The sequence below is a fragment of the Herpailurus yagouaroundi genome, unplaced genomic scaffold (assembly GCF_014898765.1).
Source record: "Herpailurus yagouaroundi ecotype Mexico unplaced genomic scaffold, PumYag 164, whole genome shotgun sequence".
In the NCBI taxonomy this organism is placed as follows: Eukaryota; Metazoa; Chordata; class Mammalia; order Carnivora; family Felidae; genus Herpailurus; species Herpailurus yagouaroundi.
Genome location: NW_024412405.1, coordinates 9,458,661 through 9,474,396, shown reverse-complemented (window position 1 = coordinate 9,474,396; position 15,736 = coordinate 9,458,661). Strand labels below are relative to the sequence as shown.

Below are 15,736 nucleotides of genomic sequence, written 5' to 3'. Positions count from 1 at the left end.
ACTTCTAGGGTTGGTATTTTTTAGTAATAACTCCTAAGGCTTTATTCATCAGAGCCACAAAGTGAAGGGAATAATAATTCTTCAGCCATTTCAGCCACTAAAGTTTTTACTACTAGTATAATATAGAGATAGCCTCTTTGCTGATTAAAAATATTATGTTTTGTGTTTTGTCACTAATCTCCCTGGAACTGACCTTTGGTGATATACTGTGTGCAAGCTATCCAATTGCTTTCCTTCCATATATGGGTATCTGTGATATTGTGAATTTTAATAAGAAATATATATACATGGTCTTAATTCCCATTTCTGGCACAGAGCTCCTAAAACCCTTAGAATTTCCTAAGAGAGTGATAATGTGTCTTTTGTTATGGCAATGAGGTGACTTTTGTAAAGTAGCTAGGATGGTTGCCAAGAGAACAAATCATGTTAGTGGTTTAGAACTTTTAACCCCACCCCCAATCTCCTTGGGAGGGAAGAGGGGGTTTGAGGTTGAGTCAATCACTAATGGTCAGTGATTTGACCAATCATGCCTCTATAATAAAACCTCCATAAAAACCCAAAAGGACTGGGTTTGGAGAGTTTCCAGGCTGGTGAACCAGAATCATGGGCCACTGAGCCCAAGCGCATAAGCTCCTTGGTTGGGAATCTCACCCTATGTGTTTCTTTATCTAGCTATTAATTAATATCTTTTGATATCCTTTGTAACAAACCAGTAATCTAGTGAGTAAACGGGTTTCCTGATTTCTGTGAGGCTTTCTAGCAAATTAATTGAACCCAAAGAAGGGGTTGTGGTAATCTATGATTTATAGACAGCCAATTGGTCAGAAGCAAGGGTAACAACCTGGATTTGGGATTTCAGTCTGAAGTGGAGGGCAGTCTTATGGGACTACGCTCTTAACCTGTGGAATCTGATGCTATCTCAAGGTAGATAGTGTCAGAATTGAGTTGAATTGTAAGACACGCAGCTGTGTCTGAGAATTGCTTTGTGGTGTGGAGACCACCCCTCACATTGGAATTTGTACTAGAATCATTAACACCCTCCTATCCTAGCTTCCTGCACTGCATTGTGCAACCTTTCTCCAACCTTTCAGCAGTTCTTGATTGCAGATAGTTTCCACATACACGTGGGGCTGGGTCTGTTTATGCATCACTATTCTGCCATTGTTCTATATTTCTATCCCTGCACCAACATCACATGGTGATGAATACTATAGCATTATAAAAAGTCTTGCTGCATAGTAGGGAAAGTTCTTATAATTCATCCTTCCTCAAGAGTGTTTAATTTTTCTTGTACTTTTCAGGCCCATACATTTTTAAAGAAAAAGTTTGAAAAGTTTCACATAAAAAGGGGCAGGGCATATTTTGGTTGGCATTACACTGACTATATACCAGGTTGGGGGGAGAAATAACATCTTTAATATTGATTTTGCCAATCCCTGAACGTGTAATATTTTTCAATTTAATTAGCTTTTTTTTCAAGTTTTCATAATTTTCTCTATAAAAGTCCTGTCCGTTTCTTGTTAGATTCAATTCCTCAAGTATGCATTTCATACGCTTTCAAGCACAGAGGTTGATGTGGGGCTCGAACTCATGGACCTGAGTTCAGACGCCCAACCGACTGAGCCACCCAGATGCCCCTTTCTTTATTTTTTTAATGTTTATTTATTTTTGAGAGAGACAGAATGTGAGCGGGGTAGAGGTAGAGAAAGAGACAGACAGACAGACAGACAGAATCTGAAGCAGGCTCCAGACTGAGCTGTCAGCACAGAGCCTGACACGGGGGTCAAACTCATAAACTGTGAGATCATGACCTGAGCTGAAGTCAGAAGCTTAACTGACTGAGGCACCCAGGCGCCCCTCAAGAGGAATGTTTTTAGAAGAGGTAGTGGGCAGAATTATTAGTGACCAGAAAAAGATATGTCCAAGTCCTGACATGCCTACCTGTAAGATGTAACTACTTAGAAATCAGGTCTTTACACATATAATTAAAGCTCTCAACATGAGATCATCCTGTTTTTAGGGTGGGCGCTAAATCTAATGACTAGTGTCTTTATAAGAGACAGAAAAGGAGAAGATACAGAGACACACAGAGGGGAAGAACACTATGAAGACCCAGGCAGAGATGGGAGTGATGTGTCTACAAGCCAGGAAGCACCAAGAATTGCTAGAAGCCACCAGAAGCTAGAAGCCACCAGAAGAGAGGCATGGAGGGAGAGAGCTCCTAGAAGGAACCAAAACTGCCAACACCTTGATTTCAGACTCTGGCCTCCAAAACTCTGAGAGAAACTTACACAGAAAATAACATAGGAAACCCGCTTAGTGACGGAGCAATTCGAAAAAATTTCTTAAACAAGTTACAAAAAGACCTGGCCACTAAAGAAAAGATTCATATATTCCTCTATGTTGAAATCATCATCTTCTGGGCCAGGAGGCCCTGCAGCGGCCAGTCAGCTAGGTTTCGAGAAGCCTCTCTGCCTGCCCAGCCCACCCTCAGGATGCCCAAAAGGAAGGCCAGCTCTGCCAAGGGGGCTGCGAAGGAGGAGTCCAAGAGGAGATGGGGGGAGGTTGTTAGCCAAACCTGCTCCTGCAAAGATGGAAATGAAGCCAAAAAAGGGGGCAGGAAGGGATAAATCTTCAGACAAAAAAAGTGCAAGCAAAGAGAAAAGTGGAGCAAAGGGAAACTAGGCTGAAGTGGCTAACCAAGAAACGAAAGAGACTTACCTGCAGAAAATGGAGAAACTAAAAACGAGATTCCAGCCCCTGATGAAGCAGGAGGGAAAGAAGCTACGTCTGATTAATATCATACATACCATGTCTTATCAGTCATCCCTGTTCCCCTTCTTGCACAATCCAGAGGAGTACTTTGATCAACTATTTTATAAATGCAAGTTTTTTAGTAGCTCTAGAAACACTTTTAAGGAGAGACGCCCACTTCATCCCATTTCTTAAGTGTCAATGCTTTTTTTAAAGAGGTGAAATCATTTTCTTGTTATTTATTTATTTTTTGGTACAATCAGAAAATATTGGGGTATTGAATATGGGAGGCTTTGACTGCCTTGGGTATCAGCTCAACATTTCACAGATGGGGTAGTTTTTATATTCTACAGTACAAAGCATATTGAATGGCAATTGGGAGTCTGTCATGCATTTAATATGTCTTGAACATTAAAAAAAAAAAAATTGTTTCCTAAAGAAAACCACTCCTTGATCTTGACTCTCCCTGTCAGAATTTTGTAAGTTCTGTAACATCTTGGTTGGTTTTCCTAGTAACTTTGTTAACGTGCTGTGCAGGATTATAAATCTGTGTATGTAGTGTATATGATATTAAATTGTGAATTAATGGGACTTAATAATGTAACAGTGTGCCAACATTTGAAGATATTGATGCTTGATATACTGTTAAGGAAAATTTGCCTCCAAAGTTTAAGCTGGAAAGTCACTGGAATAACTTAGAAAAGAATCACAACTATATGATTTTTTTAGATTTTTGATATGTATGTTAAGAATTGTGTACAAATTGAGATGTCTTACTGGTCCTCAGCACAACCGATAAAAATTCAATTATGAAAGAAAAAAATCATCATCCTTTGAACATGAAAAAACACTGCCAGAAGAATCTAAGACATGCCACAAAGTAGGAATTATGCAGCAGAGTCAATCAACAAAGTACTTGCTCTAAAATACACTTCTATGAATCTACCAGGAAGTCAAACAACTTAGTAGGGAAATGAACTAAAGTAAGTAAACAAACAAATAAAAAAAAAAAGTAGGAAACACAACACAAATGGCTTGTGAGTACATGAAAAGATGGTCAGCATGAAAATCAAGACATAGTAAGTTACCATTTTACCCCAGAGTAGCAAAAAATTTCAAAGTCTGATAACAGCAAGTGTTAGCAAGGAAGTACAGCAACTGGAAATCCTGTACCCTGCTGGAGAATGCAAATTGGGACAATCAAGTTGGAAAGTTGTTTGACATTATCTAGCAAAATTGCAGACATATATACTCTATAACCCAGTAATTTTATTCCAAAGCTGATGTAATCAGGAGACATGAATAAGAATGCCCATAGTAGCTTTGATTAGAATTGTTAAAAATGGAAACAACCCAAAAGCCCATGTGTAACAGAATGGCTAAAAGAGGAATCCTACTGATACAATGAAATACTGCCTACATATATAAATGAATGTGCTGCCACTCTGTGCTTCAACAGGCAAGTAATGACAACAATATGTTCAGTATGATTCCATTTAGATCAATTTACAAAAAGAAAATTCAACCACATTGCTTAGGGAGGAATATGTAGGTGGTAAAACTATAAATAAGTACAGTAAAACCTTGGATTGCGAGTAACTTGTTTTGTGAGTGTTCCACAAACATTTCTAATATATTTTAACTTGATACACAGGCAATGTCTTGCAGTATGAGTGTTAGGTGATGCCAAATGTCACATGATCACAACTGAGCCAATGGTTCTTGAAGTTCGCTTTGACATACAAGTGCTTTGGATTACAAGCATGTTTCTGGAGTGAATTATGCTCCCAAACCAGGATTTTACTGTACAAGGAAAAGATGATCACAACCGTCACAATATTGGCCACATGGGAGCAGGCGAGTGGGAGATAATAGGGGGAGAGACAGGGGGAACTTCTAAGGAACAGCAGTGTTCCATTTCTGAACCTGAGTGGTAATATCCAAGCAAATCAGAGCTAGACAGTAAAGAGGTAAAAAAAAAAAAAAAAATGTTACTCAGGACTATTGCAATCGGGGAAGAGATCTCAGTATAGAACCAGCTCAATTCCGAATACAGTGCGTAAAAGTGGGGATTTACAGCCAAGGAGCAGGGTGGAGGTCAGTGGATAGAAAATTACTAAGAGGAAACATCAGGGTTATGGAGGGATTCTGGCAAATCTGACCCAACAGGATTCTTGCTAAGGACAGGCCAATCTGATCAACCACTTAGGGGGATATTAGGGGGGATAGTTGAGGACCAGGAACCCGAATAGATACCAAGAGTGATTGGATGTGGAGGATGGGGATTCTTACTAAATGGACTCAGCAGAGTTTTTGCTGAAACCATATTTTATAAGGAAGTGCCCAGATGGCCCTTTCTGAAGGCTCAGGAACTTGACTAAACCTTGGCCAAACAAAGAATCTTTGACAATAATTACATGGGTGTTTTCTTACAATTATTTTCAAAATGCAGATACATGTTTTATAGTCTTCTGTGCATAGGATACATTCCACAACGTAAAAAAAAAATACAATAGATTATTTAACTGGAAGATAGATGGAAGGGAGACCATTAAGTAAAGAAATTTATACGACATTATATTATGGTTCAGTGTTAGGCTTTTTAGCCTGTTTTTAATTCTCTTAGTCACATTTCAGTGATTTTTGGTATTCACCAATTTGATATTCATTGAGCTTTTCTGGTTGTGGGCACCCTTTTAGATGATGTGGAAGATCATGGTCTCTGCAGTCAAATCTCTGCTTAAAGTCTGGTAATGATGAGATCACTAACACAGTCAGGTAACTACAATGGTTCAAGTATGCAGATGGGGAGATTTGGAGGAGTGATTTCAGAGATGTGCACCAGATGGTCACTGAGCCAGAAGAGAGTCATGGCACTCCAGACCAAGAGAAAAAATAACCAAGGAAGGTAACAAACAAGGAACTGACAGAACAGTCCAGCTGGTTTTGCTGGACTGTAAGATGCATACTGGGAAGTGGCAAGAAACTGGATTGCAGATGCATGCCTTATTAGGTGTATTTTTTGGAATTATGTTTGGTCACGGTGGATGAAATGTCCAAAATAACAGTGGCATGCAGACAGCAGGTCACTGCTTTGTCATATAAAACATGCGTGCATGTAGGTGGTGGCTGCTGTGATGCTCGACATGGAGGCCAGGGCCCAGACTCCCTCTGTGTACCGCTCCACGGTCCAAACACAGCTAATAATTAGCACAACACAGGTCTTTAAAATAAAAGTGGTTTTATTACAAAATTCTAAAACTGTGCTTTAAAGGATGGTCACAGGAATACTGCATAAGAAGAAGAAACATATGTTCATAATTCAATCACATAGCAGACTTTATATTGTCCACAGAATCAATATTTAAAAAACATTCCTCTATGTCAGTTAAAAAGAGCCTTCAGAGCACCATTATTTGAAGGGAAGGTATTTTGCACATCAGAGTTCATCTTTGGTCTGCAATTAAGAAGCAAAATATTTAGTGCCATCAAGAAGTCTTATACGCGTCAAGATAACTTACGTTAGTCTATTAATTATTTTCCCCTAAAGGTGGAAGCAGTGAAAAAGGCAAGTGGGCGCTAAAGGTTTGTAGGGCCTGGGACTATGCCCGGAATCCCTCCTGGGGAAAGTCACATTGTATTTTATCGGACTGCTGATGGGGAACACAAACATGTAAGTGTTTGCATTACTGTAAAGGGCTTTGTGTTATGTATCTTATCTGTGAAGGGCTACAGCAGACAAGGAGGAGGAAATTAACGAAGCCTCTAAGTCCACTGGTCAGTGTTGGCACTCCCCAGCATCACTCAGACAAAGATAAAAAATAAAAAAAGAGGACTGGAGAAAGGAAGCCGCCCAGTTTCATTTGGAGCCAACAGAAGTGTTGTGATACCAAATCACAAATTTCATGAGCGAGTACATTTCAATTCTGGAAAATTTTTAAAAGATTTTATTTTTTAAGCATTTAATTTATTTTTTAAGTAATCTCTACACACAATGTGGGGTCAATCCAAGATCAAGAGTTGCAAGCTCTGCTGACTTAGGGTGCCCCGAAGTCTAGCAAGTTTTTTTTTTTTTTTTTTTTTTTTTTGTCAATGGCTTTAACTAATTTAATGAACTTCCAGCACTGACAAGCGTTAACACTGATGAAGAACCCTTTCTGGGTGGGGGTGAGGGGGTTGGTTAGTTACTTAGTGGCAAGTCTCTACTCCAAACAAAAAAAGGAAATAACCAAAACTGATTTGTAGCACCTGCTGTTGTCATGGTGACTCTCCCCCACCAGGCAGATTCCAAGGTACCAGAAATTAACTAGTGTGCAAAATTCCTAATATGTAACAGACAGTGAGCTTATATAAACTGATTCTATCATACCACTGGATAGTGGTCACTTAATTCGTTTCAAACCCCCTGTGAGTCAGGCATGGTAACTGCCAAATCTGCCTTCTCATTTTTGGTCACAATATCACAGTTTTGAGTTTGTTCTTTTAGAGACATGATGACATTGCTTAAAATAATATCAAGCCAATATATTACATATGTATACGTTTATGTAATGTATATGTATACATAGAGTGTAGAGATATACACTACAATTTTATATAGTATATATTCATTCAAACAAAAAGCATTACAATCAAAACAACCCTCCCCTGCCACATCATGTCTTTACACACAACCAGGCACACAATCTGGTGATGGAGACTAGTTCTTGGTCCTAGCCTTGCTATAATCCAGCTGGGTGGTTATGAGCTAAATTCTTCTTTAGGCTTCGTTTTTATAACCGTAAGATGAAGGCATTTCCTGGGTGACCCCTAAGGTCCCTTTTTTTTTTTTTTAATTTTTAAAAAATATTTTAGTAGTCTCTGTGCCCAACATGGGCCTCAAACTCACAACCCCAAGATGAAGAGTCGCACACTCCACTGACTGAGCCAGCCAGGCGCCCCCCTAAAAGGTCCTTTTAGACTTACAAGTCTGTGTAAATCTACCATTTGTTAATGAAATCAGTATATATTGGTGGTATGAACAGAGATTGCTCTTAAATGCATAATCTGGTAATATATGAATAATCACGGTCATATATTTTTCATCTCTAAACTGAGATGATGAGTTTTGCCAAAGCCATCTCCCGTGACACATGTGAAAACACTTTTAAAATTATAAACCTCTATTCAAAGGCCATGTGAATTCTCACGTTAAAAGAAGGCTCTCCTCCACTTTGCCGGGGGCTCCTGGACTTCTCCCCTACCTGCATCTTGGTGCCCTTTCTCTGGCCATGTTGTTCCCACGGCATCTGCCCCTCCGGTAGACTGAAGGGCAGGCAGGCCCCCAGAGAAGCTCAAATAGTGGCTGCCCGACTGAAGGACTGAAGGGACGGATGAGGACTTGGAACAAGACTAGTTCTTGCTCTGCCACTGCCGGTTCGGGTTACCTGTTTCCTATGGCACGTGCAAGGAAAGAGGTCATCTTCAGTCTGTGCTTCTACCCTCTGCATGCCCTCTCGGATTTGGGGCTCACTCACTTGCAAATTGGCATATTCCTGTGGAAGCAACAAGTCAGAAGTGTGCCTTTTGTAACTCAGATCACATCCACCAAATCAGATACAGTGGAATTTGCTAGGATATGGTCCTTTTAATTCATATGTGTCAAGTTGTGAGAAGCAAAATTCATCATACTCCCCTTAAACCCCCAATAACAGAGTTTCTGAGAGGTGGCTGTCCTTTGGATACCAGCTGCTGATTGCTACTGCACCTCTCCTTATTCTATTCTTCATTTATTTATTTTTAATGTATTTATTTATTTATTTTTTTGAGAGAGAGACAACCCTGTGGGGGGGGGGGGGGGGGGGGGGGGCAGAGGAGGGGCGGGGCAGAGAATCCAAAGCCAGCTCTGTGCTGACAGCAGAGAGCCCCCACTCAGGGCTCAAACTCACAAACTCACAAATTGAGATCATGACCTGAGCCAAAGTCAGATGCTTAACTGAGCCACCCAGGTGCCCCCATCATTTATATGACTTGTACGGTTTTGGTTTTGCCAGCTTCTGCCTTGAAGTGAAAATAATTGTGCACACGGTCTGCCCTAGACTGGGAATTTGAGGCTAGAACATATTTCCACCATGGCTTGCACAGCTCGGCCACCACCTTGATCTATCATCCGCCTGCTGTGTGTTAGGCTCTGGGCCAGGTGATGATGCTCTAGGAAATGTAATCCGAATGAGTGAGCACAAGCCTGTGGACCTTGAGGAATTCAGACAGTAAATATTCCACTTCACCCTCTCCATCCCTTCACCAGCCCCTGGGAAGGTTAGAAAGAGGGAGGAGCCAGTGCAGACCAGAAACAGATCAACTGTTCTGGAGTAGAGTCTAAGATTTGGGGCTCAATACCTGCAATTTTGAGATTAAAAAAAAATCTTAATTTAGATCTAGTAGTATCATTAGGAAATTACTTGTTACTACTGCATTTTTTATTTTTTTATCTTTAATTTTTTTTAACTATTGCATTTTTTATATTTTATTTTTTATTATCTTTAATTTGTTTAACTACTGCCTTTTTTAAAGTTTTTAGTATCTTTAAGTTTTTTTAACTACTGCATTTAAAAAATTTTTTATTCGCTTTAATTTTTTTAACTACTGCATTTTTTAAAAATACCCTTTTAAGTTGTCAGATATACTTTGATTATAATCCCTAAATGCTTAGGCCCATGAAAACAGTTTCCAAGAGAAGCCATGGCTCATATGGAGTCAGCAGTATAGGTCAGAAGACACTGGGCACTGTTTAGACAAAGAAATGGTAAAGATTGTACAAAGAGCAGGGGCGCCTGGGTGGCTCAGTCGGTTAAGCTGGTAAGCCTCTGACTTTGGCTCAGGTCACGATCTCACAATTTGTGGGTTTGAGCCGCACATTAGGCTCTGTGCTGACAGCTCAGAGCCTGGACCCTGCTTCTGATTCTGTGTCTCCCTCTCTCTCTGGCACCCCCCCCCCACCCCCCACTCATACTCTCCTCTCTCAAAAATAAATACTAAAAAAAATAAAAAAAAAAAAAGATTGTACAAAGAGAAAATACAGATCCATACACAATAACTTGGCAGGATCAGAGGCCAATTTCTTAACCACACAATACAGAGTGCTAACATAAATACTTTCCCCATAATGTTGTAGCATTCTTGTCTAGCTAATGTCGGGTTTGTACTATTTTCTTTATGATTTGATGTTGGTCCCTGGTTTTTGCCCACAGAGAAGTGTATGTATCTCTTTATATTAATATACTTTTAGAAACTATTACGTGAAATGTTATTTGCTCTTAATATGCCCAACTGCAAATAGTATGTCTGTTTTCTTAGAAAATACTGACCTGGAAAAGTTTAAAATAATAACAGAATATGTCATCGCCCATGAGATTATTTCTTGCAAATTCCTGTCCTGCTTTTGCTATCTTCTTTGCCTGTGGGAACAATGACAACACAAAGTCCCTTAATGAAACATGTTTTTTTCCCCATGCACACATTATGCAAACTGATCTTCAGGGTACATGTATCCTGGGACAACGGCAGGAAAAATCTTTGAGGGTAGTGTTATGTGGTAAAGGGAACATTTAACAACAGTACGTTCAAATTAAAGGGAGGTTTTTTTTTAGAGTTGAAAGTTTGAGGAATCATATTGGACCTTCTAGAATGAAGCCTCTCTTGCAGAGAGAAGGCACACATTAAATGAGGTAACAATGACTTTGTAAAGTAAATGCAAGACAAAGCTTAACTGCCTTAATTCTCAGCAATTTTCCTGAAGTTTACTTCATGCAATCCTGCAGGAACTTTTTCTTCCTGCCCGTTTGAACATTTTCATATTGTTAGTAAAGGGGAGGCAGTGCCTGAGGCTCTGATCAACCTGACCAAAAAAAGAGAGAGCATCCTCAAGGCCAACCTCTAGCTTTTTATCTCAAGTGCAGAGTGGACAGTTAATCCAGACCCCATGCCGGTGTTCACCCTGAGGGGGACAGATGTGCTACCGGGGGGGGGGGGGGTGGGGGGGGCGCGGCCTCCCACTGAGAGGGAAGGGTGTATGGCTCAGCATCCGGGATGCTCTTCGGGCACAAGACATTTAAAACGAGCCCGTGACGGTGGGGCAGGAGAGACTGACCTTACCTCTTCGTCATGATCTTTTGCCCATTTAAGTTTTTCCAGGAGATCGCTCAGGTTGCTTTTCACTGGAATGTAGTGCTTCCATGGCTGCAGCTCATTGTAAAAGTGCTCGTAGTAGATGGAGTCCTGTTTCAGCACAACACTGTCACCGACGAGGAGGTACGGCAGGCGATACGCTGCGACAGTGCCATCAACGTTTATTTGGTACTTGTGCTGAAAAACAGCAGAAGAGAAGCCTCCATCACACTTCCCTTCTCCACTCTCTTTACTCCCTCCTCTTTCCGCACTTGAAGCCTCATCATTGGCAGACACGAACTGGCCAGATTTTGCCCTCTGCCTTGGCCGTGGAGTAAGTGCTATCATATTGACACCTGGCCTAGAGCTAAAGGCTTATTGTGATGCTCTCCCAAATTTCACAAGGGGGCCACAAGTGTAACATTAGAGCAGACAATACAATACTAAGACTGCTGTCCAAAGGCCACAACCTAGGAAAGATAGGCTTATCGTGATTTTGTAATCCCTCTAATACTTTACTGATCATGTATGAGCACCTAAGCATGGTAGCCTATGCCATATTAACCGTACCTGTTAATTTTTTTTTAAGAGAGAGAGAGTGGGGGAGGGGCAGAGAGAGAGAGAGAGAGAGAGAGAGAGAGAGAGAGAATATCCCAAGCAGGCTCCATGCTCAGTGTGGAGTCTTATGCGGGGCTCGATCACACAACTGTGAGATCATAACCTGAGTAGAAATCAAGAATCAGACGCTTCACTGACTGAGCCACCCAGGTGCCCCAACCATACCTTTTAAACATCAGATGGCCACACACAAGTCTTGAGAAAATTAACAAGCGTAGATGCAAAAGCAGCTATGAATACAAATATGCCTAGAGCCATGGTAACAATTACTCTCTAGCTGTAGCAAGTGCAAAGGCCTGGCACAACACCCACTGATGAGGGATGGCTGGCAACCTCTCTTTCTTTCACAAGTCTTTGTGAAATGCATACGGAGGAAGTGATGACAATTCAACTTAACGGCCTTATTTAGGACTTGCTGCTGCCATGGAACCTATCCAAAGAAAACCTGGCCACAGGTGCAGACAGAGCTGACGCATCACTTACTTTCCCACATTCCGAGGACAGGTGAGTACCTTTTGTCCACCTTTCATTCCATGACATGGGTCTTTAAAAACCACTTAGTGGCTTAGGGGTGCCTGGGGGGCTCAGTTGGTTGAGCGTCTGACTCTTGACTTCGGCTCAGGTCATGATCTCGTGGTTTGTGGGTTTGAGCCCTGTGTCAGCTGTGTTGACAGCGTGGAGCCTGCTTGGGATTCTCTCTCCCCGCCCCCCTCTCTGCCCCTACCCCGCTTGCTCTCTCTTTCTCAAAATAAATAAACTTAAAAAAAATTAAAAAAAAAACCACTTAGTGGTTTAGAGAATAGGGCAGCGTCCCACTGCCTAGAAGAAGGAGTTAGAAAAAGGAGCAGTCCACATTTTAGACACAGAGAGGTCTCCCTAATCTCCAGGATTCCCAGGCAGATCATTTGCATGGGTTTCAAGACACTTCCCCATCAGAAAGTCTGATGTGAGATACTTGGTTTATCTCTTCTTTAGACTGTTACGATGCTCTGGGGAGAAGAATTTGTAAAATCACATACATGTATTTATTAATAAGAAAGGATTTAGAGCTGAAATGTGCTTACCTTGAGGGTGAGTTGGGGAAAAAATTCTAGCCCTACCCAGGCCCAAAGCTTCCTCGATGCATATATTTTTAAAATTTATGTATTTATTTTGAAAGAGAGTGAAGGAGAGAGAAAGAGAGAGAGAGAGAGAGCGAGCGAGCAGGGGAGGGGCGGAGAGAGAAAGGGAGAGAGAATCCCAAGCAGGCCCTGTACTGTCAGCACAGAGCCCCATTTGGGGCTTGAACTCACAAACCATGAGATCATGACCTGAGCCAAAACCAAGAGTCAGACGCTTAACCACCTGAGCCCCCCAGGCCTCCCTCCCTTGATGCATGTTTAATGTCAGGTCTGGGTACCTTGTACCCCTCACGCTGCCAAAGTGGTCCCCAGGGCCTCATGCCTTGATGTTCACTAAATTTTGTGCTCACCTCTTTCACCCCCTAGAATTTATAGGCCTCAGTTTCCTTCCCCAAATGAAGACATTTGGAAAAACAGAAAGGATTGGACACAATTGATGTCATACCTTGAAGAAATCAAAAAATGAAATGTGTTTCACGATAGGACCATATAGGCTTTCATCATGTTTAAAGAAGAAGAAGTTGGTGAAGGCAGCGTCTATAAGTTCTGGGTGTTTCCTGCTGAGCTTAACCAGTTCCAGTCTCTCTTTGCGACTGTCTCGCCCTCTCCAGACAGCGGTGGAGTTCTTGCTTTCCCAGGGAGGACCTGTGTTAGCTTGCACAGACATCATATCCAGACTTACTCTGGAAGACAAAAAGTGCAACAGATTTTCCTCCCAAACCGTCACATTGCAAAGGCTGCTGGGAAAGAACTCACCAAGGCTCTGGGTCATCTTAGACCCATCTCTCACCGGCCCATGGTTTCTAGAACAGAGTCAGTCAGGTCGTAGGTAGGCATCACGATATCCTTGGAATCCGTGGAGCCACACCAGGAAAAGATTGGATGGATGTGCGAGGTGGATTTCTTTTTTTCCAAAGGCCAGTCTCCCAGATTCACGAAAAACTCCACATCTGGCATCTTCACCTGGAAAAAGAAAGTGAAGAGCTTATTTACATTGGTTGCAGTGGATAATAGCCTCCATGGATCCGAGTGTTGGGAAAGGCAGCCTCGTGCAGGCAGTCTTTGCGGCCCCTGCTTGGTCACAGAAGAACGGGAAGAACGGGTCTCGGGTCTGGAACACTTCTTTACCAAGAAATGGAGCCCTCACAGTCTGGGCTGCACTCACCTCCTTGCGAGGGAATGTGCTTCATGTTCTGCTGAAGTGCAGGTGCCCCCGGCCCTCAGGCTGCCCCCAGCTCCCTGTGCTTGAGACCCCACAGGGAGCGCGGTCAGGGAGCTAGGCTGCGGCACGAACTGAGGTGCACACAGCCATAGCGCAGGGACCGCCACCCAGCAAGGGACGGGATGTCGTTCCCTCTCTGCAAGGAAGCGCTACACCCCCTGCCCCGTGGTGTGCACGCTGTCCTGTTCTCAGCCACCTCGAATCCTGCACTGGTTCCTTCCTCGGTGGCATTTCTCTGCCTTTTCACTTTGGCTGCATTTCTGTAATGTTCTATCCTGCAGCACAGCCAGACCACCCGGGGAGCAGGGAAACACAAATGAGAAATCCTACCAGATGAAAGGCCAGCTTTACAAGCTTCAGGTAATGATAATTAGGCCAATTTGAATAGTGAGTGATTTTTCACAATACTGTATATCTCAGTATACTAGATTTCCTTTCTGTGGTGCCTCCACAGTGGCCAATAGGCTTGCTTCAAAAAGGGATGAAGGGCGCCTGCATGGCTCAGTTGGGTAGGTGTCCGACTCTTGATGTCAGCTCAGGTCATGATCTGACGGTGGTGAGATGGAGCCCCAGCCCTGCATTGGGCTTCGGGCTGGGCATGGAGCCTGCTTAACATTCTCTCTCCCTCTGACCCTCTCCCCCACTCGTGCTCTTTCTCTCTCAAATTAAAAAAAAAACAAAAAAACACCAAAAAAACATTCTCTCTTGCCCTTCCCCTCCTTGCATGTACTTTCCTTCTCTCTCTTTCTCTCTTTCAAAAGAAAAGGGGGGGGGGGATGAAATGACAAAGGTAATCTCGGTTTTAATGCTGCCAAGAGACTCTATGATGATCAAAGAGAGAAAGAATTACTGGAAAACAATTAGAACACAAAAAATTACAAAAAAGAACTTGGGACTCTACCCTTCATTCCTGGTTAATGAGCCAGACGTTCCCATTTAAAAAATACACCCCAGGTAGGTAGGTGGTGGGACCAGACTCTAAACTCTGGAAGCCGGACACAAAAGCTGGCACTAATGATTTCCAAGCTAGGCTGCTTCTACCAACAAGTGGCACAGACATGTTCAAAGATCCTGGTTTTATATCAAGCCACAGGTAAATGTTTGGGGTAAACATCAATATATGTGTGCATGTGTATGTGTGTGTGTATGTATATATATACATATTTTTTTTTTTTTGGAGAGAGAGAAATAGAGAGTGGAAGCCTGTGATTGGGACAGGGGCAGAGGGAGAGACAGAATCCCAAGCAGGCTACACGCTCAGCTCAAAGCCTGACATGGGGCTGGATCTCACGACCCTGAGATCATGACCTGAGCTGAAATCAAGAGTCAGATACTTAACTGACTGAGCCACCCAGGCACCCCAAGACCTACTTTTTAGACAAGAACTGTTGTGGTCAGTCTGAGAAGCATCTTGAGAAGTTGGAGTCCTGAAGGGCAGTCTTTTTTTACATTCTTTCTCAACATTGTTCTGTAATATTTTCATGCTCTTTTTTTTTTTAAATTTATTAAAAAAATTTTATTCTCAAGTTAGTTAACTTAGTGTAGTTTGGCTTTAGGAGTAGAACCTAGTGATTCATCTCTTATATACAACACCCAGTGCTCATCCCAACAAGTGCCCTCCTTAATGCCCATCACCCAATTACCCCACTGCTATCAACCCTCAGTTTGTTCTCTGTATTTAAGAGTCTCTTATGGTTTGCCTCCCTCTCTGTGTCTTGTGTCTTATTTTTCTTTCCCTTCCCCTGTGATCTTCTGTTAAGTTTCTCAAATTCCACATATGAATGAAATCACATGATATCTGTCTTTCTCTAAAGGACTTATTTCGCTTAGCATAATACCCTCCAGTTCTATCCACATTGTTGCAAATGGCAAGATT

General features: G+C 42.1%; 1 protein-coding gene and 1 pseudogene across 2 annotated transcripts in view; one reads left to right on the top strand and one right to left on the bottom strand.

The window, feature by feature from the left end:
* The first annotated feature begins 2,375 nt into the window (after nt 1–2,375).
* LOC121037742 (non-histone chromosomal protein HMG-14-like) lies at nt 2,376–2,798 on the top strand (annotated as a pseudogene).
* Nucleotides 2,799–5,978: 3,180 nt separating this feature from the next.
* The window catches only part of POGLUT2 (protein O-glucosyltransferase 2), a 14,926-nt gene continuing 5,168 nt past the window's right edge, over nt 5,979–15,736 (bottom strand). For both annotated transcript variants that reach the window (XM_040487108.1, XM_040487109.1), the window contains exons 5-10: nt 13,429–13,601; nt 13,084–13,321; nt 10,888–11,097; nt 10,101–10,190; nt 8,181–8,288; nt 5,979–6,211 (exon numbers count right to left, since the gene is read on the bottom strand). In XM_040487108.1, coding sequence (XP_040343042.1) covers nt 6,194–6,211; nt 8,181–8,288; nt 10,101–10,190; nt 10,888–11,097; nt 13,084–13,321; nt 13,429–13,601 — 837 coding nt within the window. In that variant the 3' untranslated portion in view covers nt 5,979–6,193. The remainder of the gene's footprint in view (nt 6,212–8,180; nt 8,289–10,100; nt 10,191–10,887; nt 11,098–13,083; nt 13,322–13,428; nt 13,602–15,736) is intronic.